General features: G+C 43.8%; 4 protein-coding genes across 11 annotated transcripts in view; 3 read left to right on the top strand and 1 right to left on the bottom strand.

The window, feature by feature from the left end:
* The window catches only part of KNDC1 (kinase non-catalytic C-lobe domain containing 1), a 64,242-nt gene extending 60,028 nt beyond the window's left edge, over nucleotides 1–4,214 (top strand). For both annotated transcript variants that reach the window (XM_068688395.1, XM_068688396.1), the window contains one exon: nucleotides 29–4,214. In XM_068688395.1, the coding sequence (XP_068544496.1) occupies nucleotides 29–260 (232 nt within the window). In that variant the 3' untranslated portion in view covers nucleotides 261–4,214. The remainder of the gene's footprint in view (nucleotides 1–28) is intronic.
* Nucleotides 4,215–11,893: 7,679 nt separating this feature from the next.
* LOC137859763 (homeobox protein vent1-like) lies at nucleotides 11,894–15,579 on the top strand. Its single transcript, XM_068689163.1, has 3 exons — nucleotides 11,894–13,809; nucleotides 13,912–14,126; nucleotides 14,234–15,579. Exons 1-3 carry the CDS (start codon nucleotides 13,596–13,598, stop codon nucleotides 14,543–14,545), a joined length of 741 nt encoding a protein of 246 aa, XP_068545264.1. The 5' UTR covers nucleotides 11,894–13,595; the 3' UTR covers nucleotides 14,546–15,579.
* Nucleotides 15,580–17,830: 2,251 nt separating this feature from the next.
* Nucleotides 17,831–23,383, top strand: LOC137859595 (homeobox protein vent1-like). Of its 7 annotated transcripts, none has more exons than XM_068688843.1 (7): nucleotides 17,831–18,008; nucleotides 18,259–18,304; nucleotides 20,007–20,142; nucleotides 20,726–20,843; nucleotides 21,701–22,057; nucleotides 22,214–22,455; nucleotides 22,832–23,383. In XM_068688843.1, exons 3-7 carry the CDS (start codon nucleotides 20,119–20,121, stop codon nucleotides 23,207–23,209), a joined length of 1,119 nt encoding a protein of 372 aa, XP_068544944.1. In that variant the 5' UTR covers nucleotides 17,831–18,008; nucleotides 18,259–18,304; nucleotides 20,007–20,118; the 3' UTR covers nucleotides 23,210–23,383. The 7 variants fall into 7 exon arrangements, with proteins under 7 accessions (XP_068544944.1, XP_068544947.1, XP_068544943.1 ...); XM_068688846.1 differs by having other exon boundaries at nucleotides 20,674–20,843; XM_068688842.1 differs by lacking the exon at nucleotides 18,259–18,304.
* A 2,388-nt stretch (nucleotides 23,384–25,771) lies between these two features.
* LOC137859596 (homeobox protein vex1-like) lies at nucleotides 25,772–27,579 on the bottom strand. Its single transcript, XM_068688850.1, has 3 exons — nucleotides 27,181–27,579; nucleotides 26,798–26,991; nucleotides 25,772–26,658 (listed from the first exon to the last, which is right to left on the bottom strand). The coding sequence occupies exons 1-3, from the start codon at nucleotides 27,401–27,403 to the stop codon at nucleotides 26,299–26,301; spliced, it is 777 nt and encodes a 258-aa protein (XP_068544951.1). The 5' UTR covers nucleotides 27,404–27,579; the 3' UTR covers nucleotides 25,772–26,298.
* Between the last annotated feature and the right edge of the window lie 410 nt (nucleotides 27,580–27,989).

Raw genomic sequence — 27,989 nt, 5'->3', positions numbered from 1 at the left:
AATATTTTTTACCATATTTTCTTTCAAGAAATATCGCAAAAGTTGTGAGCCAAGTTCATGCGTTTCAAGAGAATCCATATACTTTTACACCAGATTTCAAGCTCCAGTCTTACCTCAGACAAAGAATAACTCATTTTAAAGATGCAGACATTTCTGCCTTGGCAGCTGACAACTGTGCCAACTTCCATCAGATACCAGCAGAAAAACATTCTCGAAAAATTCAGGACACACTGCGCAGAATGAAGGCAACATTTCAGTAATTATTTACATTTTAGCTGTTCTATTCCTAGTCTGTAAAACAGGATTAAGTTGACTTTATCTCTTGAACCAATTCCCAAGCATAAACTTAAGTGATTTAAAATATTAGCTCAATTTGAAATGGATATATTTCTTAATGTGGAATACTAAAATGCTGACTAATGAGATTTGATTCCCTGGCAACTGGATGAAAGATCAAAGCCTGAAAGTAAAGAGACAAATTTTGTCACTGTTCTTTAGCATAAAAAATAATTACCCCACAGACAAATATCTGAAAAGTACTGTGGAAACAAGTTATACTTCCGTCTCCTGTTGGCCTAGGAGAGTTTAGAGTATGCTTCATTGAATGTTGAATATATTTTTATATAAGCATAATACATTTGTATCCTAACACAGTGTGCATATAATTCAGGGACACAGATCCTCTATTATCTGTTGACTATTGGTGGGACTTGCTTTTATGTTGTGTATTATAAAACTATACTCAGCTTAAATAATTGGCTATCTTTTCCTTCAGGCATTTTAAGGAAGGAGAGGAATGCTGTCCTGTAACGTTTTTTGTTTGTTTGTTTAATTTTACTGTCATTAAACTAACCTGTTTCCATATGAAAGTAAGATCTGAATCTACATCTTACCACTTTGTTGCTTTGCTTCTTCCTTCATGGTCTTGTGAAAAGAGCAAATGTGAAATTGCTTTTTTTTTCTGTATTTGATACAAGACTCACTTTGCTAATTGTGTGTGTATGTATGTGGGCATATTGATTATGGCTTTTTCTCCTGAGGTTGCTCTTGTAGATTGCAGTGCTCCAGCAGCATTACATACAAGATAACTGTAAGAAAATTGGATCTGCATCTTGTAAAATTTTGGTGCTAACCTGTTTATAGAGCTTGTGCTTAAAAGACCTTCTAAATGGCAATGAAAGGTGATGCTATAGCTAGAAAGTTGAGCTACCCAGGTTTATGCAAGGTCAAGACTTTAAGCCTACAAATTAATTAAAAGTAGAAGTATTTCTACCAGAGGAAACAATGGTAGTATTGAATGAGAAGTAGGAAAGGGTGAGAAACAGAAAATAAGCTCTGTCCTGAAAGTGATTTGCTAGAACTCTATTTAAAAAAATAAGGAAAAATATATTTTGGGAAGAGCAGATAAGATCTAACTGTCTTGTCATGTTTTGGTGATGGAGAAAGAAATACATAGGAAATGGAAATGTGCGCATCTGTAGTATTTTACAAAATGTACTATTGTATTTGACAGAAATGCATGTGCACATGTAAAATTGTAGCTTTTTCAATGTTTAAGAGAGAAGCTTCCCCTTTTCTCTTATCAATAATGGCAATATATACCATCACAGGCCTTCTGCTTCTCATCTTTCTCAGTCAAACACAAGGTATGCCCGTACTTTCCATTAAATACCTCAGTTACTTTTTCCTACTAATATGTTAACACCAAACTAACCTTTTTGCTCTTATTGATTTAAACACTGGATAACTCAGTCTTCAACAGGATTTTCTTGCATTTGTTCTACTTTTAAGATGATTTATTTTGTTATTTGCTATATGTAGGTTTAGCATGTCATTAATTGTAGTATTTCTACTTACCCTTAAGGAAGTAAAATGTGTTGCTATTTTAATGAATTTAAATAATATTTCTCTAAAAATTGCCAAATGTGAAAACATTTAATCATTACCTCCTATCTTTATATGATGCAGTGATTTAATAATGTAATGGGTTATCTTCAAAAATAAGTTCACATATTTGATCTATATGCCTTTGTTTTAATGATTTGGATTTTTAGTTATTTGCTTTTTCTCGATCAAAAATGCATAATTTACTTAAAGCCACGCCTTGCCTTTGAAAGACAGTAAAATCTGAAGTAGCATAAGCTTTACTAATGCAAAGAACTCCACAAAACTTGATAACATGATCTTGATGCATTTTATATAGTTACCAATCAAGCTGTTGAAATTGCTTTTATGGATTTACTTAGCATTTATATTTTGCACACATGTTAATTCATATATTTCTAATAGTTTTATCAGGATTTAAAGCATCTACTACACCTAGAAAATATTATTTTTATTCTATGATGATAACTGGTGCTATACAAGAATTTAAAAGTAATTTCATATCTCCTGCATAATGCTTCAGTGTATAAGACTGTCGTTATGAATGCATAGTATTGAGTTTGGGGTGTTTTCATCAAACAAATATTTAAGATTTTGTATTGAGACACCACCCCTCAGCAACATCAAATGTAAATAGCTATTGGGGGGAAAAAAAACACTTTTACTAGGAAACTGGTCTGCTTTTGTCCATGAACACTGATGTATGCACATCTTATGTGAAACAGATTTCTCAATAAAGTTATGTCTAGCATCTAAATGTACTGCTTATTTATGACTAACATGCAGTAAGGGTTGGGCTAAACTTTTCTGTCTTTGTGGGGAATGTCCTTCTAAAAGAAAACACAGAACAAAACGTGAAAACAGCAAGTTCAGTCATATCTATATGGCCCCATGTTCCTGTTCCAATGCCAAATTAGAATGTTTGGAAAAAATGAAGTTTGTTCTATCAGCCAGAATTGCCACCAGCTGTCCTAGTTCTTATTTTTTTACTTTTTTATTTTTTTATTTTTTTATTTCTACACATCCCTCACTAGTCTTGATTTTGTCATTTATTTTTCAGACAATGACCTGTGGAGTTTCTGAAATGAAGTATGCTCCTCGGGAGCCTTTCCAACTCCTCTGTGCATTAGTGTTCTTTCTGTGTCCCTTTGCAGGTGTCTGTTCCCAGGATCCCTGGGGTTTTCAGTACTCCTGTGAGAGTATTGGGAACTGTGTCCTAGTTACTTGCTGCATTTGAAAGCAGGTTTTAAGGATCACAACTTTAACACCCCCAGAAGTTTGCCAGGAAATGTGGATGAATTCTGATGATTCCTATGAATAATTGCATAGAAGCCCAGACCAAGAAACTAGAAAATATTTCGTGAATCAACATTGGCTCATGATTCTGACAAATTTGTCTCCTTGTGAACTTTTCAACCAGTTCTAAATTTTGCTTTTAAGGTTTTCTGCATTATTTCTTTTATATATCAGATTGCTTTCACAAGCATTTTTGAGACTCATATCTTTGTGAATACTGTATATGATTTGCAAAGGATTAAAATTTTAGGAAATCTGTTTCTAAACAACAAATGTAAACTACAGCTCAAAAGGAAGTAAGTTAACAATTTTTCAGTGATAAATATATGGTTGTTTCAATCCTTGATATTACAGTGAGAGAAAATGTGTAGATAAATGATTTTTCTCTCTCATACTTGCTTAAATGCAATCCGACACATACACATGTTGCATCCTGTTTAGAGTTTTTCTTTTTTTTTTTTTAATATTTTTTCTCAAAACAAATTTTATAAATAACTATTTTAAAATACATGTTGACCTTTAGGAGTCTTAAAGCTGTGGGAATGCCAGGTTGAAACTCACATCCCATAAATCAAGGTTAATTGGCAGAGTGATCATCTTTAGGATATGATTTACTAATAGGTATTCTTTACCTGATCTGATGTTGGCTTCACACAGATGAAATAGACGCTAGTTTTAGACAGGTACTGAAATAGATACTGTGTTTTATGCTGATAGAACTCATTTGCCATTATGAAATTAAGAGCTTGGTATACTGGACAATTTGAGTTTCCATTATCGAAGAGACATAATTTGGAAAGCTTGACTGGGCACAGTTGAGCCTGAGCTCAACTCAGACTCAAAATTAGAATCTCTGCAAATATATGCTCATTTGTGTTCATATCTCATACGTAGGAACATATCTCATAAAGCTCAGATACTGTGTGTTTGTTTTTTTTTTTCAAACAAGCTAGGAAAATGGGTCTAGAAAAAAACTGCTAAATACGGCAAATCCACCAGTGTTTGTATAACCACAGAGTGGTTGACAGTGTCTTGTTATGAAAATGAAAGGTTATGTCCAGTAGGATGACCCGCATTTGGTATTATTACTTGGTGCCATCATTAACATGCTGTGGTTTTTGAAGATGACATAAATCTGTTGGCTCTGCAGGCATGCTAATGACCAAGATTAAAATTGAAAATGATCTTGACAACTTGGAAAAATGAGACAGAATAAAATAAATTATGTTACACAAACAAAACTGAGGTTCTGAGTGATAGGCAAGAATAATCAACTGCACATAGACTAGAGTTGCTATTATTTTTTTTTATCTTTTTTTTTTTTTTTTTGTGGGGGTGAGAGGGGGGCAGAGATAAAGAATAGTTATGTATGTTGAGGAGGATGTCCCTATGTATGTTGAGGAGGATGTCCCTTCAATGTCTCTCCTAATTTTATATTTCCTGATGCAGGGAACTGAAAGGACTTGAAGATTAAAAGCTAAAAAGAGCAGGTGGGTAGGTGGCTCCTGAGAGGAGGATATAGATCCACAGACATTAGCAAAGTAACTGTTCTCCATGAAAGTAAACTGCAAGACACAGATGGGATGTAACACAAAGATCATTGTTGAAAATACAAAATCCTCAAAATTAGTTTATTTAAATAAAAGATAATATGAGAGACTGAAACCTGCATAAAGGCAATGTAGGGAATTGCTATATGTCATCAAACACATGAGGAGAGATAGCTAATATTACTGAACATCTTAAGCTGCATGTAAAATTGCAAGGATGGTGTATTTTGAAATGTCAACAATAATCCGTCATTGTTTGTTTGGGTTTGTTTGTTTATTTTTATCCAGAACAAGGGACATATTGCAATATGCTGTACTTCACATTCCTATTCATATACCTGCTTATCCCTCTGATGATAACCGGGACATGTTTTGGTCTGAGTCTGGGATGGGGACAGTTTATATGTAGCTTTGGGAGTCAAAGCTAGTGCTGAAAGCATGGGGAATAAAGGGAAAAATCTAGACCTGTAGTACACAAAATGATATTGAAAAGTATTGGAGGGAACAAGGACACACAGAATGGACAAGGGGAAAGAATAGTAAAATACTAAATAGTAAAATATATGTCAATATTGCATATAATTGTTTTAGAATCTGACGACCTGTATAGCTTTTTCAGTGTGTAAATTAAAGGGGTGAAGTGCCATGGTGGTCTAAAACAGATCATCGACCAAGAAGAGCATGTGGGGACTTCATTTTTATGTACAGGCTACTATTTCAGATTTTAGCGTAATTAGTAGAGAGAAACAAGTTGAAAATCTGAAGATGGCAGTTAGTCAGAATGAGAGTTACAGTGAAACAACAGAGTTCATGACTGAAAGGAAAGAAAGGGATGAAAGAGGCAGAATAACAGTGGGCTTCAAAAAAGCAAACTTAAATAAACTTAAGGAGTTGGTACATAAGATCATAGGGAAGGGATTCTATGGCAAAGAAAAGTTCAGGTGAGTTGAAAGTTTATAAAAAGGTTTCTAAAACAGTCCATCCTCATGCAAAGAAAAGAATTCCCAGAGAGCAGTGTGTGGCTGCATGTACTCATCAATGACACCAAACCCCTCCATCCCCACCCCAAATCAAGAAAGATTACTGAAAAAAAAAAAAAAAAAAAAAAGTAGGAACAAGAAGGGTGCATTAGCAAGAACAAATACAAAGGGATAGCACAGCAGGTTGAGAATAAAACCTGACAGACAATATGCTATTGCCAGCAATGGAAAAACAAAGCAGTAAAGTTGAGTTCTTAAATAATTTTCTATTACACACTGTTCCTTGCTTACCAGGTGATGTGAATAGCAATCAAGATGGTGCAAAAGCCTGAAGTGTTTGCTATTTCACTCCTTAACCTCTAAACAATACATACCATGATCAAAGTTAATCAGAAGCTGCAGATCAGAATGTAATATTATCACGCTGACTCGCTGACTAGATGTATTAGTTGTAACCTGGGTAAATCTAGTCTACAGCAAACAAGTTAAAAAAATGAAATCTTGGAATTATTATAGTTTTGATTTAGGAAGAATGAGGGGGCTCCTGGAGAGCTGGAAAGGAAAGGAAAGGAAAGGAAAGGAAAGGAAAGGAAAGGAAAGGAAAGGAAAGGAAAGGAAAGGAAAGGAAAGGAAAGGAAAGGAAAGGAAAGGAAAGGAAAGGAAAGGAAAGGAAAGGAAAGGAAAGGAAAGGAAAGGAAAGGAAAGGAAAGGAAAGGAAAGGAAAGGAAAGACTATTTATCAAAAGTGGGAAAAGGGGCAGGAATAAGTGGAGAAGCAATTTAAAGAGAACGACTTGCGGAATTGCAACATCAGCCAGATGAACTCAGGTACCAGAAGAGATACTGAAAAAGCTATCTAAAAAATTTGCAAACATAAAGAGTAATTTAAAAGGCTAACGTGTTTGTCTGTAATGTAATTTTAAGTAATCTAATGGTCTCATTTGTCAGGATAACTGTCCCAATTGATTGACATACAGCATACTGTTTAGTTTTTAATTCAGTAAACCTCCTGACAACAGATCTATACGACCTGATTATATATCAGGTTGTTAAGATCCAGATGATTGTGCTATTAGTTGGGTCCACAGCTGCTTAATCATCAAAGAGTAATTACTACTGTTTGATAAATTGTGCAGAGTGGGATGTAGTAGTGGTAGGACTACCCATAATAGTGCACAGTGTGGATCCAGTTGTATCCAAGGTTTTTACTAATGATATGAGGATGGAACAGGAAGCATGCTTACACAAGATTAGAACTCAAAATAATCATGATAATAGTTTAAATTTAAGCTTCTAAGTCCTGTATTTCTGAAGGAAAAATACAAAATGAAGAACAATTGCAGAACTTAAGAAAAAAAAAAAAAAAACTCTGGGGAACACAATGGATCATTAACTGATTATGAATCCATGTGTACAGCTTTCAAAAAAAGGAAGAAAAGAAAAAGGGGGGAGAAATGGGGGGGGGGGGAGGGAGACCTGAGATGTACTGTAAGAGAGCCGTATATGACAGAAGGTAATTATTTTGCTCTATTTGGCACTAGATCATCATCAGGAATAGTTTACCATTTAGACACTGTACTTAAGACATACAGGCAAAATTAAAGAGTCTAGAAGACAGTAATAAAAATACGTTTAGAAAATATAATCAGAGAGACAAAAAAATGGCTTGAGCCATTGAGGATTGTGTGTGTGAAATGCTGCTGTAAAAAGTTTTTGCAGCTACAAACAATTAGTTTTCTCCATGCTCTGTGGAGGTTATGGCAAGAGGTATTCATTTTGAAGCAATAGTGATTCTGTTTCTGGTTTTGCATTGCAGAGATTCTTGTAGAGCACTGGAATAGGTTATTCACCCATAATACACCTGTAGGATCACCTGTAGGATTTGTGAGAACGGATCAGATCAAATTGTCATAAGAGCCCAGATACTCGGCTTCTGTCCCTGAGAAGGCAGGGGGATTCAGCAGTGATATTGAGTCCCTTCTGTGTTCTTTATAAAGTGGATTGGACCCAAATTCAAATACTTATTTGCAATCAAAAAATCTATTCATTCATTTATTAATCATATGCCAGTAATTTTCAAGGTTTTATTTATGCTTTTCCACTGATACATACTAATAGAATAGGTGTGGCCAAGATGTACATTACTTGAATTTGTGTAGATGTTATAGGGTAATATCAGATTTCTGTTATATGCATATGCTCATGCAATGGGGAAGTGACTTAATTCTAACAGCAGAAGAGAGGTAAAAACCCAATACATATCTTGTAGTGGGGGGAAGGTGGAAAGCAAGTTTTGCCAGTCATCTTCCACTGCCAGGAAAATCGCTGCTCAACTTCTGCAACTTTTTCCCTTTGTGTAGCAGACTCCTGGATGTGAAGACTTAGTAAAACCAGGAGATGGCACAAGAGACCCTTGCAACCTCTTTTTTTTTTTTCTTTTTTTTTTTTTGTGTGTGTGTGTGTATGTGCTGCGCTATGAGCAAAGGTACTGTGAAAAATGATTGGCCTTCGAGATGTCTGTAAAAACTGCCCATTAGAAACATGCAAACATGAAACAGCAGAAGTGCATATGTGCAATATATATGTGCAATATATTTCAGCTGTTCCCTTTAATCTTATAGAAAAATACATACATACCCAATTTCATAATTTTAAATCTTAAAAGTTACATTCCTTTGATTTCCAATGCACTCATTTGTGTGAAACCTATCAAAGAAAGTACACTGCTTTGCTTGGAGGAAACACAGGCACTGAATCACATATTACAGGTGTAGTGCTGAGCATCCTTTCTAACTACATTCCTGCTATCACTCAGCATATCCTAGCTTATCTCTAATTAATAAGTTGAGAGAGAAGGTCAGGACATGTCTGTGCTGATCTGTTTTGGGGTGCAGTGAAGGTAGGTGGATGGAGTCAATTGTTCTGCTGCTACAGTTAATTCCTGTCTGCTCTGGGAAATAAAGAAATTTTTAAGGCCCTTTTTCATGCTGTTTCCTTTAAAATAATAGTTTAAAAATTCTAATTGCTAGTCTAGACAGAATTAAACCAACTCCATACTTAGGAGTAATTTTATTTGACAAGTGCCCATAAAGATGTCTCTCAATTACGGTATGAGACAGTGACTACAGAAGACGGATTTGTATGCCTGCAACTTGACCAGTTTTCCACTGTAATAGTTTGTATAATAAGAATTAAAAAATAAAATACAATCTGCTGCTTGTAACCCTGCCATCTCTAACAACAGGAGTATGTGTTTTAAATATAGTCCCAATTCATATCTACTTTGAATTCTTTTTTTTAATACGGTTAATTTGGGACAAGAAATTGTTAAGAATAACCCATATAAGCGTGTTCTTTCTGCAGAATATATGTGTGTTAAAACATTTCACTGACTCTTAGCTGCTGGTAACAGCCTTATGTAAGGGTCCTTGGGAGCTCCTGGCATTTTGAGTGCTGTGTTGATTTAGATCAGTTTCAAGCATGATCAGTCATTTGATTTTCATCTAGCATTGTCACTCTGTTTATTCCAGGCCCTCCTGGTTTTTCTGCACATATGGTCTTTTCCTTCGTCACGGAAAAATAGCTCTTATTCTGTCAGGGAGAAAAGTTTATAATAATTGATGATAAAGAGGTTGGTTAGACACCACTTGTAATGCTTTTAAGTCCTAAAGACTGATTTCTCAGAAATTGCAATGGTTGGATAACCATGCCAGAACAAAGACCACATAAATGGTACAGCAGATGCCAGCAGCCCTTGCTTCATTGGGCATCTCTTTGTAAGAATTTTGCTTGTCCACAGACAAACACACAGCTGAATCTCACATGTCCTTAGCTGCCTTTAAAAAAAAAAAAAAAAAAGTTAATTGCATCACCACCCAGCTACTCCCAAGGGCTCACTCTACTTAAGTGCCACAGGACTCTCCTTTGTTACAAGAAAGGGTCACCTGCTGTTACAAAACAGTCCCTTTGGTCTTCTGTACCTTCGCTGCAGCAAGGCAAACTACTGGCAGTTTTCCCTTTACCTGTGACAAACCAAAGGAATTTGGAAGCCCTCAGTTATTTTCTCTTCAGTTCCTTCAGAGCTCCAATGGAAAGGGATGTCTCAGAGCACAATCCTGCAGGTTTCTGAGCTGGCTCACTCTAGGGCAGGGTGGCCTTTGGACTGGAAGATATGGAGCAGTAATTAGTTCTTGAAGACTGGGCTGCTGTCCCAAAATATCTGTTATCAACTGCCTAGTAGGCATCCAGGCAGGACTAGCAGAACCTGCAGAACCTCCTCAGCCTGTGACCAATGTTGTGCGAACACAGTTCTGCAGAGCTGGCTTTCATAAATACTGTTATCTTGATCCCAGCCAAAAAACTATAAAGTCACTTTTGGCTTCTTTTACTGCAGCTTCTACTCACAAGTATAGGGACTTGTGTCAAGTGACAAATTTCTACTCCTTTTAATTCCCCTGAGTGCTAAAATGCTCCCTTCTACATCATCAGGTTACAGATTATCCTTAGACTTTTTATTGCCTTGAGGATGCTGCTGGTCCTTATTTTCATGGTGAAGGTGCTGACTCCCCAAAGAGAGCAACTGTGTAGTGTACGAACATCTGTATAACTTATTGTTTTTGGCAAAAGGATCTTAAGAGTTCTGCTAGTGGGAGCCATGTTGGTGTGTCTGAACTCTTTGTCTCTAACTTCTTGTAGCAGCAGAGCAGAATAGGAAGGTCCTATCCCTTCCTGCTTCACTCCCTGCAAAAGCCCAGGGACTTTAGTATGAGCAGGTTTTTTTCCCATTGGCAACATCACTTTATTTTAAAGATGATATTTCTGTATCAAAGTTTAGCAGGCGATTTTTCAAACAACCACCAAATGAATAATACATAGAAACAGAAAGAGGCATCTTAAGAAATGTAGATAAAATTAAGCTAGCAGCTGATAAATATTGCAGCAGTCATTACATCCAGAAGTCATCTGCCATCTATCCAGGATACTTATACATTCTATGTATAATGGAAATGACATTTGATATAACCTTGCCACAACATGATCAGTTTGTGTCTCAGCAAGCTCAGCATTTGACACCATCTTTTGGCTGTGACATTTGCCTCAATAAAATGCAATTAATGAACCAGCAGTGTGTAAAGATGTAATTTGTAGCTCAGATGGTGAAAATGTCTTAAAATCTGTAACAAAACTGTGTAACAGATGTATCAGTGGATGCTAAAACCTGAGATCTATTTTCTAGAACACTGTCGTATGTCGTATATTCTTTTTTCCCATCTAACAGCTTGCTGGTGCATTCATTCATTGATAGAATATAAATCTGGTAAAAATAAAGCCATACAGGTAGACTATTTTATACTTATATATTTTTATACTTGTATATAAACATAAGTATGTTTGTACTATATATATAAATTATATAAGTACGATGCTTATATTTATACTTATGTATATATAATATTATGTAGGGACTAGGGATGGAAATATCCTGGGCGCAAGGGATATATTTATCTCCTTGGGATGGAATTTCATCCCATCTGTGTCACAGAAAGCTGTTAAAATAGTCAGAGTTAAAATAAGAAAGCTTGTAGAAAAATAGCACTTTCTTTTTCTAACATCCTGGAGAAAGGCATTTTGCCTTTGGTTGCAAGGGAGGCTTGGCAGGTTTCTCTGGGCAGGCAATGGCACTATTATTGCCAGATGTGACTGGAGAGGCTGCTTCCAGGTCACATGTTAAATGCAGCTAACTCAAGGGACTTGTCACTTGATTAACAAAGCATATTCCTGTATGATTCCTCTCCATCTATCTCCTTCCTGCCTAGTCAGATCTATGAAATATGTTGGCATCAGAATTGGACAATAAGAAAAATTTTGATTTTAAAATATTTCCTCAAGTTTATGGTGGGGAATAGTCTTCATGTTTATCTACTACAAAGGATAGTTAAGAACCTCTACTTAGAATATTGGAGAGAGGGAGAGGAGGTTGTATAAAATAGTGGAAAGTTACAATCAATCTTGTACAGTTTGGTCAAGTAAATTTCTAATTTTTCCAATGTTAATGAGAAAATACTTGGGAAGAATCATTGGATGAGTTTTCTAGTCAGATATCTATCAAAGCCTTTCATGCAATTGGGGAAAAAAGAAAAAAAAAAAAAAGAAAAAGAAAAAAAAAAACACTTCTGCAGGGCCTTGTCCATGCTAGAGACATTTTTTGGTTTTGTGTGTGTGTGTGTGGTTTTTTTTTTTCGGTATGTAACAGATGTACAGGAGGTGTTAATGCTTGAACTTTTGTTAGACATTCTAACACCAGTTCCTTTAGTTTTCTCCAGGAAGCTCGTTCAGTGGGCTCAGACTAACACTGTAGTGTAAGCTGTAATGCTCTTCCCTATCTACATAGGCCAGACACAGGGGCTCCACAGGGACTGTGGTGTCTGGTTGTGGTAGCACCCACAAGTTCTAGATTGGTTATTAGCCACTTTTAAATCAAGATGACTATTAGCATTTTTGTTGGTCAGAGAGAGAGTTAAATTCTTGAACAGTGTCATCACTGGTGGAGTAGAGGAGGACTCAGAATATTCCATGAGAACGAACAAGCAAGAGGAGAGAGAGAGCTTAGAAAGGGCTCACAGGTCAAACTTGAAAATTGTTCAAGAAAGCAATTTGCTAGTAAGCAGAAAATGGTAGGATTTTCTGATGCCTGATTATACCAACTATATTTTGAGTGAACAGGAGGTTGAAATGTAGGTTTTAGGAAACAAAACCTACATCCATTTTCAGATGGAGGGGGTTTACGTAAAATTTGTGTTGTATTGATACAAAGATCAGACATGCAGTCATGACTTCTGGAGGTGGAATGATGTCAGGCAAGGGTGCAATAGGAGTTATCAATGGTGCAGTTGTGCTGACTTAAGTTGTGCGTGCACTCAGTATTTGCCCAGGAGGGGAGGATGGAAAGGGAAGGCAATTTGCTGTCAGTAAGGCACCACAACCCTTTTGTCAGTATACCACAGAAGCACTCCTGCAGCAGCCAAGTATTCCCGATATAAATCCAAAGATAGATGGGAACACTTTTGAGAGGCGTACATAAGGTGATAAGAGGAAAAACATGGAGAATAAGATAGCAGAGAAACCTGCGTGGCCTGTACAGCTGCAAAGATCTGGGAAGGAAGATACTGATGTGAATTCTGTAACCTCAGCAGAAAGTTAATTCTAATATAGTAATTGTCTTTTCCTGACTCTTTAGTCCAGCAAACACACTTTTGGTACAACCCAATGGCCTTGACATTCACTTTTAAATTTTTTTTTTCTGGTTCACTACTTTCTCCTCCTGCCCCCTGTCTCTCCCTGTGCCTGGTGCTTATAAGAGAGAATTCCCAGGAGAATGCAGCGTCTGCCCCAGGCTGTCCCGGGAGTGCAGGGCTCAGTCCAGAGAGGAGCAGGCTCACTTCAGCCCGTGGATGCTGCTTGAAAAGGAATTAAAAGAGTCAGCTCTCGAGGAAGGGGGTCGGGAGAAGCAGCACCCCCTCTGCCCTCAGCGGCCGGGGGGGCCGGTCCCTGCGCGCTCCCCCGGGGGTGCATTCCCCAGCGCCGTTTAAGGCCGCTCAGCGCCATAAATGCCATTTGCATCGGGATAGGATGTAACAAGAGCTGTAAATCACTGACGGCGGAGGGAGCTCCTCCGGGGGCAGACACAGCGGAGCCGAGCCTCCTCGAGCCGTGGCAACGTGTGAACGGTATCTTCTGTCGGGGGGCAGGACCGATGGCAATTAGATGATACTTATCTGGCTCTTTGATGTGTATTTACACAAACAACGTTTTCCTGGGGGGCTTGCGGTATAAAGCAGTCGTGCTCTCCGGCAGCCTCCTTCCCGGCAGCCCCGAAACAAGGCAGAATGACCAAGGCCCCGTTCTCCGTGGAGTGGCTGTCCCAGAGCAGCCAGGCCCCCAAGAGCCCCACACAGGGCACCCCACGCCGAGCACCCTCCTTGGCCGCGGGCCGCCAGTCTTCCTCGGGCTCCAGCCCCGGCCTGAGCGAGGGGAGCAAGGAGAAAAGCTCCGGGAAAGGCGGCAGGAGCAGGGAGCGCTTGGCAGCACCCCCGGCTGCAGGTAACCGCTGCCGTCGGGGCTTCTGCGCTGGGTGGGGAGGAACCGCCCACCCTTCGGGTCCTGGGCCTGGCTGACCCCTTTCTCCCTCTCCCCCGTCCCCAGGAGCAGGCGAGCGGCCGCGGACAGCGGGGCGGCCCCAGCTGGAGGGGGGCCCCGAGAGCCCCGAAGAGACGGCGGGCAGGGGGGGCCGGCGGCTGCGGACGGCGTTCAGCGCCGAGCAGATCGGCACCCTGGAGAGCTCCTTCCAGAGGCACCGCTACCTGGGCGCCGCCGAGCGCCGCAAGCTGGCGGGCAGGATGCGGCTCTCCGAGGTGCAGGTAAGCACGGCAGGGGCGATGCCGCGGGCTGAGGGCAGCGGCTCTCGGGGTGGGTGGGTGCCGCCGAGACCTCACCTCTCTACTTCACCCTTTCCCCTTGCCCTCAGATCAAGACCTGGTTTCAGAACCGCCGGATGAAGCTCAAGAGGCAGCTGCAGGAGCTGAGGCCGGAGGCTTTCTGCGGCGCCCCCCTGCCCTACGGACCCCAGAGCGGCTTGGTGTCCTTGCCGCTCACCTGCACGGCCCCGCCGCCAGCTCTGCCCCGGCAAGAGGCTGCCTCAGGGGGCTTCGCTTTAGCAGCGCTGCCGGCACCCACCCTGGACCTCAGCAGCGCCTGCAGAGCACAGCCCGTCTGCTTCTGGGCAGCGCCCTGCTTTGTAGGTTATAGGGATCCCAGAGCTTTCTTGCTGGGTGTCTGACCCGCCGGTACGGACTGTGACTAAGGAGGATTTGCACTAACGATAGCTCTCTGGGCTGCCGCTGCCTGTAACTGCCTGCTGGACTTACGATGCAGCTCTGAGCCAGGTATAGAAACATGCTGGACAATCTGGATCATCGACTTCAGACCCACCGAATACAAACATAGTGGGCAAATACTAGTATAAATGTAATCTCTTCACAAACATAAACACTTTGCAGCTTTCTTCTGAATCCATCACATGGATTGCAGAACTATTTATCCTGCCCTAAAAGAGAGCTCTTCCCCATTAAGGAAGTACAGACTCCTTATTCTCTAGATCTGTTTCAGCCCTGGTAGGGAATCAGAATTATCTTGCATGGGCTCAAGCTTACAATTAATTGAGGGTAAATGCAAAAAGTGCGAATTTCCCTCTGTCCCCTAAAGCAGGTATCCAGTCTCTGCTGCTTCCCATGTGGCACTTTCTGTGATTGGGCTGTGATTTTAACCAGATATGTAGATGCATCTGGAACTGGCTACTAGTAGTTAATACTGGGCCTTTTACGAAATTGTGTTGGAGTTCTTTATATAACAAAAAATGTGATTATTAAGATGTAAAAAGTTACTTTTAAGTAAATGTGAAAATATTTTATCACTCTTACATGGATGGCCTCAGTAGATTAAGTAGATTGAGAGCCTCTTGCCTAAATAGATCTTGGAAAGGATCTGGACTTGCAACTTCTTATCTGTTGTAGGCTCCTAGCAAAAGAGTAATTTCAGCATCTTTTGTGCTCCTAATGGGGTTTGAGGATGGTTATCAAAAGAAATGCAATATTCCAAAGCTATTTTTCCCTAAGTGGCAGTGAAGTTTTGTTACTCTAGTGCTATGCACTTTTTATTTGAGTAATGCTCTAGAAAACATGATCAAAATGGCTGGATTTCAGGCTGGAGAAAGAGCTCTGTTGAATGATCTTTGGCTGATGTAAGTTGTCATAAATCTTTCAAAGTCAATTGTGAACTAACATGAAAAGAGCAATAAAAATTTCCATCACTTTAGAGTTGATCTCTGGGGTTATTAGAAGATTTCCGGGGTACTTGTAATCGGGGCTCATATAATGAATGGTCTGAAGGTTCTGTCAGTCATCCTTAAACACACCTGTTTTCTTTTTTTATACAGGGGCCTCTCAATCACTTGAGTACACTTGCCTGGTAAAAAGCAATATTATGTGCCTCCGAAGGCTGTTGCCTTTGATTTTTCTGAATAACTCCCACATTTGGAAAACTCCTTAATTATTATTTAATCCATGCTGCAATTGTCTACACTTTTGAGATTACTATTTGCTTACAATTGCACTATTAATGTGGCTTTAATGCAAGACTTCCAGAAAACTAAAAATTTTTCAGAAACTAATAAGTTTCAAAGTGCCATAAATCTTCCTGAGACTTTCTTTTTCAGGAAGATATTGGAGTTAGGGATTAAGGAAATTATTACTAAACAGTTATACTAATTCAAAGAAGGAAAGAAAAAAAAAAAAAAAAGATCCGAAATTCTCTTTCTATCTCTCATGTCATTACGTAATTGAAATGCCTCCAAAAAGCTGTGCACTGCTGAATATTTTCTCTGCTCTAAAGCGGTGGCATTTTAAGGAGAGCAAAACAATAAATACACAAGTTACCTGGAAAAAAATACCTAAGACTTTTGAAGTGGGCAGTGGTATAGGGGTTAAGAGGGATGCTCCTCTCATTTTGTACAGCACAGCAGGACCCCACCCCTCCTCTAGATGCCCACCCCGTTCAAAGCAGTCTTAACAGCTCTGCGAGGCCAGGCGGGGGGGGGGGGGGGGGCACAACGAGCCGAGAGGCCGGCCGGACCCCGGACCGAAATGGGGGGAGGAGACGGGGGCGATACAACCGCAGCTGTGCCCGGGGGAAGCGAGCGGGATATGAAAGGTCTCGGGGCGAGCAACACCGAGCAGCTGGGCAGGGCTGGGAGATGGGATGGTGAGATGGGATGGGATGGGATCACAGACCCAGCTCTGCACCTGCCTGCAGCCGAGAATGGCTCTGGCGGTCACTTTCCCCTCCGTACAAAAAGCTAGGGGCTCGGACTGGTCAGCGGGGATGGCTTGAGTGTATGAGCTGCTCAGCCACCGGCGAGGGAGACGCCGGGCTCTGTTTGAAAAGGTGCTAATGATCACTTAACGTAATGACTCCTTCGCCATATGTACACTTAGCAAGCACGCGAAATGTCTTGCCACTGATTTTGGCAGCCCCAGCTTACAAATATTGACCCCGTTCCCCGACAGCTGCTCGAGTAAACGCGAGAGGTGATGCTCATTTAGGGATGATGCTCATCCCTAAAGTTAGCAGATTCATCCACGATAATACCTCTATTATCCGCAAAAATAAGCTTTCTCTAGAAGTTACCAACTACATTCCACTGGTCTAAAATACTATGTTATGAAATAATTTCATTTTGACTAAAGCGGCACAATCCTACCAAAACACGGTTTCAAGGTTTTCCTTTGATCTGGCAGAAAAAAATAAATGAAAAGAAGGTATCCTTTCATGTTTTATTCGGGCACGTCTGAATTTCCCCACCGCTGCGTTTTACCCCCAGCAGCAAGGGACGTGTGCCAGAGCCAGAGCAGGACCCCCGCACAGGCTGCGCCCCCCGGGGCTGGCTTCGGTTCCCGGGTCCTGCACATAAACTGGGCTTCTCCTTCATCATTTCTAACATCCCCATTCTTGTCGTTAATCGCATCGCAGCCACCATCAGAGGAGGAATGCTCCCCGGCAGGACAAAGTGCTGTCTGCAAGACAAACGGACCAGCCGAGCCGATTAGCTAGGGAGGAGCAGCCTAATGCTTGCCACCGGCTCTCGAGGAAGGGGCTGTAAAACCTGGAAACTGGGCTCCCTGGGGAGGAAAAGGGGGCGGGAGTGGAAAATGTCCGGAGCACCGACTTCAAAGCCGCCCTCCCCTGCAGCGTGTGCGCACAGGAGGTGAGCCGTGATTGAATTAGCACCGCGGTAATGTCAGGGAGCCGTCTGCAGCCTGTGCTCGTTAACGCCTGCCCCACTTTGGGGGGAGCACCCAACAGGGGACTGGGAACAGGGCCGGGGGGATCTGCCTGGAGCTCCCAGACACGGTGGAGCCACTCCAGGCACCTGTTTGCAAACCAGGTGAAGTTATTCGGCGTTGGGTGCTAATCGGGAGAGATCTCGCACTGCCAGGCCATTACATCTAATTGCGGCCCATTATCTCTTTCTTTGATACGCAATTAGATGCCAATTAACTTGATAAATCCCACTGAAGCGGATGTGGAAGAGAGAAAGAGAAGGATTGTTTTGGTCCCAGTTTATCCCTTGTGCAGACTTCACTTCTTTTCCTTGATAGGTGTCCCTTAAATTCCTAACCTCGACTTAATGTTATCTTGTAATGGTATTTATTGGGAACTAACCCTGGTAGCGCTTTGGTATTCAGGTAGGTGAAGTGCTTTAATTCTTGTTTCAACTCTTAGTTACTATTCATGGGCAATTCTGAATAACTGCGGAGGTGTCACAAGTCCTCAGGCAATGCGGAGATGGTGTGCATGGGAATTCAAGCACTACTCCGGTTTCATCTAACTTGCATTTACCTTATCTAGGCGCTTTGTCCATTAGTTGCGCAAAGAACTGAATGAGATTTCCTTGATAAATCGCTTTTATTGCAAAGCGTGTGTTTGCTCCCCCAGTGGCTGAATGGGCGTGCAGCGTGTGAGCCAGGCGCAGCACGGCCGGGTGAGTCAGTAGCGTTTGCTATTTTGCTATTTATTGGGTGTCAGCCCGCATTGTTCCCGTGGGCAAAGGAGCGACTGGGTGATGGCCCTGTTAGTGTTCACGGGTACTTCAAACAGAACGCATCCATTCCGAAACAATCGATCTCGCTGAGGCCTAATTGACTATCTAATAGCACCTATCAGAACATCAAAAGACGCGCTGAATAACCTAGTTAGCATTTCCAAAGGGGAGCAGTGAAGGCTACAAACACCGATCAATTGTCTCACCGGGCAGGGCAGAACTCCCCGCACCGCCAGGGTTGTCCTGTGGCCCCAGCTGAAGCACAGTATCTGGTCTTCCCGTGTTTCCAGCCATATCACCCTCCTTCCTTTCAGTAAATTGCCTTACTTGCCTCTAAAGGGCGAACACGCTGCCCCTGACTCTCCTAGAAAATTGCTGCCTATTTATGTAGCTAAATGCTAGTAGAAGGAAAGCTTGGAATCCGAAAACTTGCCCAATTATGCTACAAAACATCTTGTTTGAAAGGGATTGCTTTTATATTTTCCAGTTTCTGGCCATTTTTTTCTTATGCTTTCCCACAAAATCAGGTGGGACAGTATGTTGATGGACTTAGTATGCCAGCACCTTTCTTAGAGAATACAAATAAATACTTCTGCTTCTAATAAGGTGTGAGCTTCTAGTATCTGGTGCAGGAAAAGTGCCAGTGATATATTTTTGATCATGGATATAATTTCAGCATATCAAGTGACACAAAAGGATTGGGTGAAAGAAAATGTCGCCTATAAGCACCATATTTTGGGGAGGAGATGGTGGTGGTGTTAACTGGCTGCAGAGGCTCTACCCTCCTAGGACCATCAAAGTTTTTGAGTTTCTCAAGTTGCCACCTCTTCTGATGGGAGCTGCAACACCTCCACCACTTTCCCATCTGTTCAGAGGTTTGTGCTCTGCAGATGTATCTGTGGGAGAAAGGAGGGGGATGCTGGAGATTTAAACATCTCATTTAATAGGAAATTCAGTTTAAAAACAAAAGTTGCAATTCTCATGGACTTTCAGCAAACAGTGGAAAAAAGTCAGCTACTTCCCTGCATTCACAGTCAAATGACAAGAGAAACTGCAGCAGCCACAGTTTCTGTAAGATGCATAATGTGTAAATGCAAAGGCCAGCACTGGTCTCTGGGTATAGCATTGAATAGCTGTCTCATTCGTGGTTTAGTTTTGGCATCAGGGATGAAGCGTTCCTCCCTAGATAATATGTCCTTGGACATTATTGTATGCCCTAGTGGGGGTGATGTTGGGCACAGGGGTCCCAGGACTGCCCAGCCTGGCAGAGACCTCATCCTGCTGGTGGGGAGCACCCCTTGAGAGGAGCATGCTGCTGGCTGGGCAGGGGTGTGCTCAGCTCAGGAGCTGCTGCATCCCCGTGGCTTCCAGGTACTGCTTCCAGGCTTGGCTTACATGAGGCAGTCAAGCTCTGCAGCTGCACATGATGTGTTACTAGCAACAACGTTTAGTGAGTGGATATGTATATAGTGGAGCCTGAGCTTCTCTGCTGTGGTTTGTCCATGTGCAGGCCGATTCAGAAATGGCTGCTCTGAAAAAAGGCTGAGATAATAAGGTCAATGTTTCATTTGTTTGTAAAAAGAAACACGCGTATGGACTTGTTCAGGAATAGTTTCTAAACCTGGAAATTATTAAAATTAAGGTACAGATGCTGAACTCTTTTGGGGAGCTTTGGATCAGTGAAGCAGAGACTCACCTGTCTAACTGATGTGCCTAGGAGGTGCAGTGGGGTTTAAACACCCCTTGGAACAGCAATGTTGGATCAGTGGCACTTGGAGGTATGTGTTTCTGTGCCAGGGACAGAGCCTGATCTACGACTCAGTGTTCAACTGCTTGGGCTTTTGCACTGGCTTAAGCAAGTCAGTCAAAATGTGTCTCTGTGCCAAAGGTAACTCAACATTCATGGGTGGCTGACCCCAGAGGAAAAAAAAGCAATCTTGCTGCCAGGGCTGTGCCGCAACAAGTAGAATCTCCCCCAGCCCTGCCCTTAGGGGCTGATGTTGTAAGGGAAGCACAGGGGCAATCCAGTTCCTGGGCCCTGTGGGCTTGGTAAGGTGCCTGAATTGCTCCAGTGCCTGGGGTTTATCGCTCCCCTGGGGCCAGAGCCAAGTGAGGTGGCAGGGGCTAGAGGAGTCAATAATGTGCTGCTCATTCTGATGGCCATCCAGTTACGAGAATGCCTGAAAGGATGAAAAGGGGCAGCACAAACATGATTTTCTCCTCTGATCTCTCACTGTAAAATGGGGAGTTCTGGGGGGAGCTGGTTTGGTTAGGGTGTGTGACTTATATATGGACTTATTTTTATATAGAGAACTGACATCTGCTCTTACGTCTGGGAGCTGAGTGTTGCTCTGGTTGCAGAAAGACCCAGGATCCTGTTCCATTCCACCCCTGGTGCTCACTGCTTTCAGCTGTGCATCCCACTGGGAACCCCAAAGAGCTCGGAGGAAACTGAGGTCCTGCCAGTGCTTTTGCCCAGGTACACAGGTGGTGACCACTTCCCCTGGTCTGATCCCAGTATCTCTGCTGCCAGTCGGGTCATGGTCAGTGTGGTCTTTTTGAGCGACATGGGTGAAAACTGGACATGGGACAGGACTGGCTGAGCTGTGGGGACACTGCTTTCCCCAGCCGGGCCTTTCGTTTCACCGAGGGGAAAGCTTGGATGGGGATGGAGGGACTTCGCGGTGTCCCTGTGTTACAAAGGCATTACCCTCCTTGGCTAGCAACGTGTGGATTGGGGACAGCTCGAGGCTGATGAGGTGCGAGCTTCACTGTTCACTTGGTGCTTTGATCGAGAAAGCCCATGGGAGATCTGGGACATGTTCTGGCTAGACAGGTGGCGCCAAGTTCAAGCTGAGAAGGCCCGCGGCCCTGCTGATCCTATAGCCCAGGTGAGGATTCAGCCCTGGGGATAGGGACTTCTGGTCAGCGGCTCCCCACAGCTTTTCACAGGGTGCCCGGCCTCCACGGCTCCCCCAGGGTGACTTTCCTGACGGTGGGGCTGCTGGCCCATGGGGAGTTGCTGTAGCCCCCGGCTCACCGGTGCTGGGCTCGCCCCGGGCCCCGACGGTGCGGGCCGGGCTGTCTTGTGACTGGCTTCGGGTACCTCCGCGCCATGCAGGACCCCGCGGCTGGAAAAGGGCTAAAACCCGCTGTTACCGACACCTTCAGTATCTTTAAACGCCTCTTCGCGGGGCTGGGCCTGCCCGTGCCCTGCCCTCCGGGGGAGAGGGGCAGGTTTGCACTTCAAGGGGTCTCCCCGGCCCCCCCAGACAAGCTGGAGCCAGGGGTTTGCAGACATTTGCCAGACGTGTGAACTTTCCTCCTCGCTGGCAGGCAGCTGTTATCTCTACTCGATTCCCACTTTGATGTGGGTTCACACTTGCAAACGAGCCCGCCCGGGACCGGAACGTCCATATAAGAGCAGGCCGAGCCCGGCGGCCCCCCAGCCCCTCTCCACCATGAGCCAGACCGAGCTTCCAGAGACCAAGCCCCACGGGGTCAGGCCCCATATTTGCTGCGCGCCCCCTCCCTGCGCCCCGACCTCGCTGGGCAGCAGCCCCCTCCTGGCCCGAGCCGAGCCCCGACGGGAGGGACCGCGGCCGAGCCAGGCCGCAGACAGCGAGCCCTGCGCGGCGGAGCGGGGCGCAGCCAGCCCCCGGGAGCCCAACGACCCCTGCCCGTCGGAGGCAGGTGGGTGAGGGAGGTCAGAAGCTGGGAGCAGGGAGGGCATGGGTGGATTGTGGGGACGGGACCTCAGCTCCCATCGCTGCCACGGCTCGGTAAGGCGGGGGACTGCGGTGTGGGGACAGAAGCATCACCGCCGCCTTCTTTCTCCCTCCCTGGCAGCCCCCGACGGCGGCTGGCTGAGCGCCGACGACTCCTCGGGCTACGAGAGTGAGAGTGCGGGTGCGGAGCGCAGCAGCGGGGCGGCGGCACCGGGCGCCACCCGCGGACGGCAGCGGAGGGCGAGGACGGCCTTCACCGCGGAGCAGGTCTGCCGGCTGGAGAAGACCTTCCAGCGCCAGAAGTACCTGGGGGCCTCGGAGCGGAGAAAGCTGGCGGCTGCCCTGCAGCTCTCAGAGATCCAGGTGGGTGCCGGGTCCTCCCCCGCCCCATCGGGCAGCGCTCGCAGCAGATCCACCTAGGGATCTTCAGCTGGGTGTGGCCGTGTGGGGCTTCTCGGCAAGGTAAACAGCCCGGTCTCAGAGCACAGCCATCGGGGTGTTATGTACGTTCTTAAAGCCCCGAAGTGATTCACCTAAAACTGCTCGACACGGTCGTGCCCCCATCCAGTGCTGTGCCCTCAGTTAACAAGGACATGAGTCCAACCCCATCAATTAACGCAAAGCAAATATTGCAAAGGCCCACGAGCTAGAGTTGTTTGTAGTTTTTTGTTTGTTTGTTTTTAAGCAAGGTTACTGATCTGTCTCTTGCACCTCGTGCCTCTTTCCTTATGTTACTTAGATCAAGACCTGGTTTCAGAACCGGAGGATGAAACTGAAGAGGCAAATCCAGGACCAGCAGCACAGCCTTGTGACTCCTGCTCCACTCTACAGCTACCCACTGGGAACTCCACCAGCCCTCCTTCATGATGAGGGCTTTCCACTGTCTTTCCACTATCCCTTTGCTTCACAGCACCAGAGACTCCTGCCCCTTACCCCGGTGCCGGCTGTGCAGTTCAGCTTATCCTTTCCCAGATACGATGCATTGCAAAACACCTACCGCTTTATAGCAAATGAGCTGCCGTACTACCATCAGCACTGGCTTCCTCCTCATCCTTCTTTCCACCCAGTTATTCAGAATAAAATGGACAAGAAATGCCATCCTGTATATGCATTATAGTGAGAAAAAAATGGGGAAGGCAAGGGGAAAATTAATGTATGCTGTAATTATGTTCTGCTCAGAATTTCTTGTCTAACTTGGAATCATATGTTTATTATTTTCTAAGTTAAATGCGAAGAGTAATAATTTTATATTTGTACTGAATTGTATTAAAATTTATTGGATTTGGTCCCACTCGGTCATTTTTGATTTGATATCCCATCTTTGCAAAAGACCTATTTTTTAAATGCAGGTAGTCTACCATCTTTTGATTTCTAGATATGCTGAAGGGTTAAGCACTGTTGAAATGAATAATTATGCTACAGCCATGATGCACTTGCAGTTTCTGTGCACTTGCAGTTTCTGTGCCTACAGCTTTTTTTGTTGTTGTTTTGTGCCTGCAGCTGCTGAAAGGGAATGGGAGGGAGAAAAACCAAAAACCATGGCAAAAAACTCAAAAACTTGCAATTGTCAAATTTCTCACTGTGTAGGATAAACTTATTAAGTTTAGTCTGCAATTGAATGTTAAACTGGTTATGATTGAACATCCCAAGTTCTCATATATATAAAACCTAGTGTTACATGTGCAAACTGTTTAAAGGTTGCGTTTGTACACTGCACTTTCATGTAATGGGGAAAAATTCAGATATTTTATGTATATCACCTGACTTTCCTACACTGATGCTGAGAGGTATATTCTGAGTATTGTGTATTTGGGAGCTTGGACCTTGCCAGTTGTATTGTACTGTGCATTTGGTTAAGTGCACCCTTTGAAGCACACCACAGGAGGAAGATGTAGGTGAGTTTCTCTTCTGAATATTAATTTATTGCTTTGCACTTTGACTCCATTTTCCACATGGGAACTTCAATTGTGTTAATCACAAATGGCAATTAAACCTATGTGTCTTTAAACAGTGATTAAATAGTTCAAATCTTCACTGCAGAGTTTTAAAGTGTTAGAATTACCAAAAACAGTATCTTGTAAAAGATTTAAGAGCAAATTAGTGCTCTGTTAACAGCCATATTATCTCAATGAGATTTTAATCTGCAAATTTGGCCTTTGACTCGCCACTAAATGTTCATTGTAATTGCATATTGAACTTTATAAAAATAATAATTACTTTTTACTTAACAAAAACAACAACAACAACAAAAAAAGTAAATGCTGCTTGTCCTAAAAGGATCAATTTAAAGGAAACATCTTTGGTTTTTACTCTAACAATCCTTAAACTTTTTTTTCCTCCCATGAGGAAAAAGGGGGTAGTTCTCAGGATCACAGTTTTCACTTCTCTTCTCAAAGGGGTTAGTTAGCACTCGATCTTTAGACTTTAATTACGTTTCTTTAATTCATTAAACGTTCTTTTAAATGCATTAACTAAGTTGATTGCTGCACTGTAGTCTAAATTTTCCCTTTTCAACTTCTAATCCAGTGAGCCTTGAGAGTTTCAATTTAATAGCCTGGGGGCTTCTCACCTGTGAAAGGATGATTTAGAAGGAGAAAAGTTTTGTCAAATTAAACTGCTCTAAACGTTAAGGTTAGACCAGCATAAGACCTGCAGACTTAACTCCAATGGGAACCAGGTTGGAGGCAAACTTCTTGGACATCGGGGAAGCGGTGTCTGGAATTACAAGGTGACAGTGCAGGAATTGTCAGGCTGTTTTCTCTGGTATACGCAGTCTGCATGCAAAGAGACTGAGAAATTAACACTTTGTCCCTTCAGCAACCTGTATCTCAGAGCAGAGTTTTGGTGTGGCAGGGAGAAGTGTGGGTGTGTTGGGAAGGGGAATTCCTTTGAGTGTCTGCTGCCACCCCCTTACCTCATGGTTACGGTATGGGTGCTTCTTGACAGCAGGTAGAGAGATAACCCAGCTATGGAATGCTTGGAGATTAGTTTTTACATCAGAGGTTATAAGCAGAACAGGAGCTGTAAAACAAAAGGTAGGAATGTAGATAGATGTAATTCTTTGTGGTCTCTTATACCACACTAAACCTTGTTGCTACTAAAAATTTGGAATTCATCTTCACTTCCCTCGCTCCCAAAACTGAAAAGGGGAGGGAGAGGGGAAGGATTATCAAGATATTACACAAGATGTTTGTAGGCCATGTTTGTCAACTTTGCACAATCTCTACCTGAAGTTTTATTTTTTTTTATTTTTTTTAAATAAGTGCAAAGTAATTTATTTTTCTCCTGACAAGCAGCTAAGGATGGTCAGGGCAAGGGAGGAGATGTAATCACACCTGCTACAGTTTACACTCTAGCTTTAGGTTGATGCAAGGTCTGTTTCTCATTATTCTCTATATGCATGTTTTTTTTCACTCTCTATAAAGCTTGCCATAGGATTTTTAGGAACAGTCCTGACAGCAAGCCTAATAGAAAGCTGCAGCTTAAACTTAGTGAGGCTGCCACATTACAGCTGAAGCTGTAGAAGTAACAACTGAAACAGTTTTCTTTGAGCATTCTCAGTGACCTGAATTTGTGTACAAGCATTTTTGTCAGACTGAAGTGAAATTGTTTTGACACTGATATGAAAAAAAATAAATTGCCAATTATTACCTTTATGTATCCTTTAAATGTATAAATGGAATATTCACAGCCACATAAAGGGTAGACCATTTTAAGGAAGATGCAAAATATACACATAAAAGACAGTATTGGACAACTTGTTCAGTTTTGTTTATAGGGGCAACACGTTTTGTATCATTTTCATTTTAATGCATTTGCTGCAGTTTACAAGCCTTTCCTTAAAAAACTCACAGTTCATTAGAACAGTCACATTCTCAAATTATTATTACATTATTTAATTACTGTGTAAACTTCAGTGTAATCAATGCTTCCAATTCTTCCTTGGAGAGCCCCAGCTGATTACAGGTTGTTTTCTGAAAACAAACTTTTGGATAGGAAAAGTTTCAATACAGTAGAGCAAAGACTGTAGGAATAAGGAAAGTTCCAATTCCTTCACTTCCACTCTCAGTATTACTCCTCTAACATAGACTGTTTTCTCCTCGCAACATTAGAAAAAAAATCGAAGTCATCCATATATTTAGTATAACTAACTAAGTATTCTTTAGGTATTTGGCAGTTGTTAATGCAGATAGTCTTTGATATTTTTTAAAAGGAAGGAAGATATGGCTGGAATCTCAGTCTTTTATGGTCGTTGGTTAAAGTCATTGCTGGCACTGTGGTAGAATAAGAAGAGAGTCCTGGGCTGGGAGGCAACAGTAAGGCTGGGCTTGGCAGAACTGGCTGAGCTGAAACCGTGGGTACCAGCAAGGCAGGGCTCGGCACCGCCGGGTGAAGGGAGACACCACGGGCAGCAGAGACACTGGCGTCCATCCCATGAGAAGGGCTGGGTGTGACATCTGGGTAACAGCAATAGGGCAGAAACAAACCCGAGACCAGAGCTTCCACCCTGGCATCTTGCGTCTCGCGTTTAAACTTCATCCGGCGATTCTGAAACCAGGTTTTTATCTAGGGATAAGAAAGAAAGAGTCAAGAACAAATTCGGTCGTCTCGTTTTCCGTTGGGTGATGCGCTCCGAGGCCATCCCCAGCGGCCGCTTAACGGGACGCCCCGGTCCCGGTCCCGGTCCCCGCGGTGCGGCGCTCACCTGGCTCTGGGAGAGGTTGAGCAGGGCGGCCAGGCGCCGCTTCTCGCTGGCGCCGATGTAGCGCTGCTCGCGGAAACTCCGCTCCAGCTCCTGCAGCTGCGCCGCCGAGAACTTGGTGCGGGGCCGCCCAGGCACGGCAGCACCGCCTCCTCCCTCCTCCGCTTCGGGGCTGCTCCGCTCCGAGCCTCCGGGACCTGCGGGACGGGAGCGGGAGCGGCCCGTCAGGGGGGCGGGCACGCAGGCAGCGGCCGCACGTGCAGCTGCGCTTCCCCGACGGCCTCGCGCGCGGCGGCCGTTACCGCAGCGGCCGTTAGCCCCAACGGTCGTTACCTCAGCGGCCGCTACCCCGGCAGTCCCAGCCCGTCGGGGCGGCCGGCACTCACCGAGGTCCCTTGGGCGGCTGTCCTGGGCGTCGCGGAGGTGGCGGTGAACGGTCCGGGCCCCGCCGCAGCTGCTCTGTGCCAGCCACTCCACCGAGAAGCGGCCCTTGTCCATGGGCGCCTCTGCCACCGCCCGCTCGCAGCCTGTTGGGGGGGGGGGGTTCGATTCTGGGGGCAAATATTTAAAGCACCTTCCGCGGCGCGGTTTGAAAAGGCCGCGAAGCATCAAATGAGGCCGAGAACAAAGGAACCCCCCGGAGAGGCGCTTTAATCTGCCCTTTCAGGTGATTGTTACATCCGCCTAATCTCGGAGCGCGGCGGTTAGCGGAGCTCAAGGCTGCCTGACCTGGCGCCAAGTTCAGCGCTGAGTCACCCGCCGGCCACGTAGCCGCGGGTAATCGCATCACGGCCTGCGCTCTTTATTCTGCCCCGGCCGGCCTCTCCTCTCTCGGCCAGCCGTGATTTTCTATCTTTATTTCCCCGGTATGAAGGACAAGGATGCAGAAGGGGCTGGTAACAAAAGAGGACATAGAGAGGCCTCTTTTGGGAGAGCAAAACCCAGGTTTGGAGTTCTGGAGTGTTTGGTCCAAGGTCTGAAAGAATCCAATTGCCTCTCTACCAGCAAAGGAAAGTGACTCGAGGAATCACAGGATCACAGAATTTCTAGGTTGGAAGAGACCTCAAGATCATCGAGTCCAACTCGAGCTTAGAAATAAGTGAAAATTACGGACAACCACCGGTACCAATACCTTCCTATAAGCACCTATAAACACCATACTGTCCTTTGTGAGGACACGGTGCACAGATGTTGT

Source organism: Anas acuta, chromosome 7, assembly GCF_963932015.1.
Source record: "Anas acuta chromosome 7, bAnaAcu1.1, whole genome shotgun sequence".
Taxonomy (NCBI): Eukaryota; Metazoa; Chordata; class Aves; order Anseriformes; family Anatidae; genus Anas; species Anas acuta.
Note: the sequence above shows the minus strand (reverse complement) of the source record. Positions and strands in the feature narration are given on the sequence as shown.

What these genes read in the sequence shown, in the direction of transcription:
- LOC137859763 (XM_068689163.1), top strand. Translation starts at nt 13,596, where the DNA reads ATGACCAAGGCCCCGTTCTCCGTGGAGTGGCTGTCCCAGAGCAGCCAG. An exon ending in GGCAGCACCCCCGGCTGCAG is followed by an intron (nt 13,810 to 13,911) that starts GTAACCGCTGCC and finishes CCCCGTCCCCAG; the next exon opens with GAGCAGGCGAGCGGCCGCGG. An exon ending in TGCGGCTCTCCGAGGTGCAG is followed by an intron (nt 14,127 to 14,233) that starts GTAAGCACGGCA and finishes CCTTGCCCTCAG; the next exon opens with ATCAAGACCTGGTTTCAGAA.
- LOC137859595 (XM_068688842.1), top strand. Translation starts at nt 20,119, where the DNA reads ATGTTGGATCAGTGGCACTTGGAG. An exon ending in TGGATCAGTGGCACTTGGAG is followed by an intron (nt 20,143 to 20,725) that starts GTATGTGTTTCT and finishes CTCTGGTTGCAG; the next exon opens with AAAGACCCAGGATCCTGTTC. An exon ending in TGCAGCTCTCAGAGATCCAG is followed by an intron (nt 22,456 to 22,831) that starts GTGGGTGCCGGG and finishes TATGTTACTTAG; the next exon opens with ATCAAGACCTGGTTTCAGAA.
- LOC137859596 (XM_068688850.1), bottom strand. Translation starts at nt 27,403, where the DNA reads ATGCTTCGCGGCCTTTTCAAACCGCGCCGCGGAAGGTGCTTTAAATAT. An exon ending in CAGCCGCCCAAGGGACCTCG is followed by an intron (nt 26,992 to 27,180) that starts GTGAGTGCCGGC and finishes CCCGTCCCGCAG; the next exon opens with GTCCCGGAGGCTCGGAGCGG. An exon ending in TCAACCTCTCCCAGAGCCAG is followed by an intron (nt 26,659 to 26,797) that starts GTGAGCGCCGCA and finishes TCTTATCCCTAG; the next exon opens with ATAAAAACCTGGTTTCAGAA.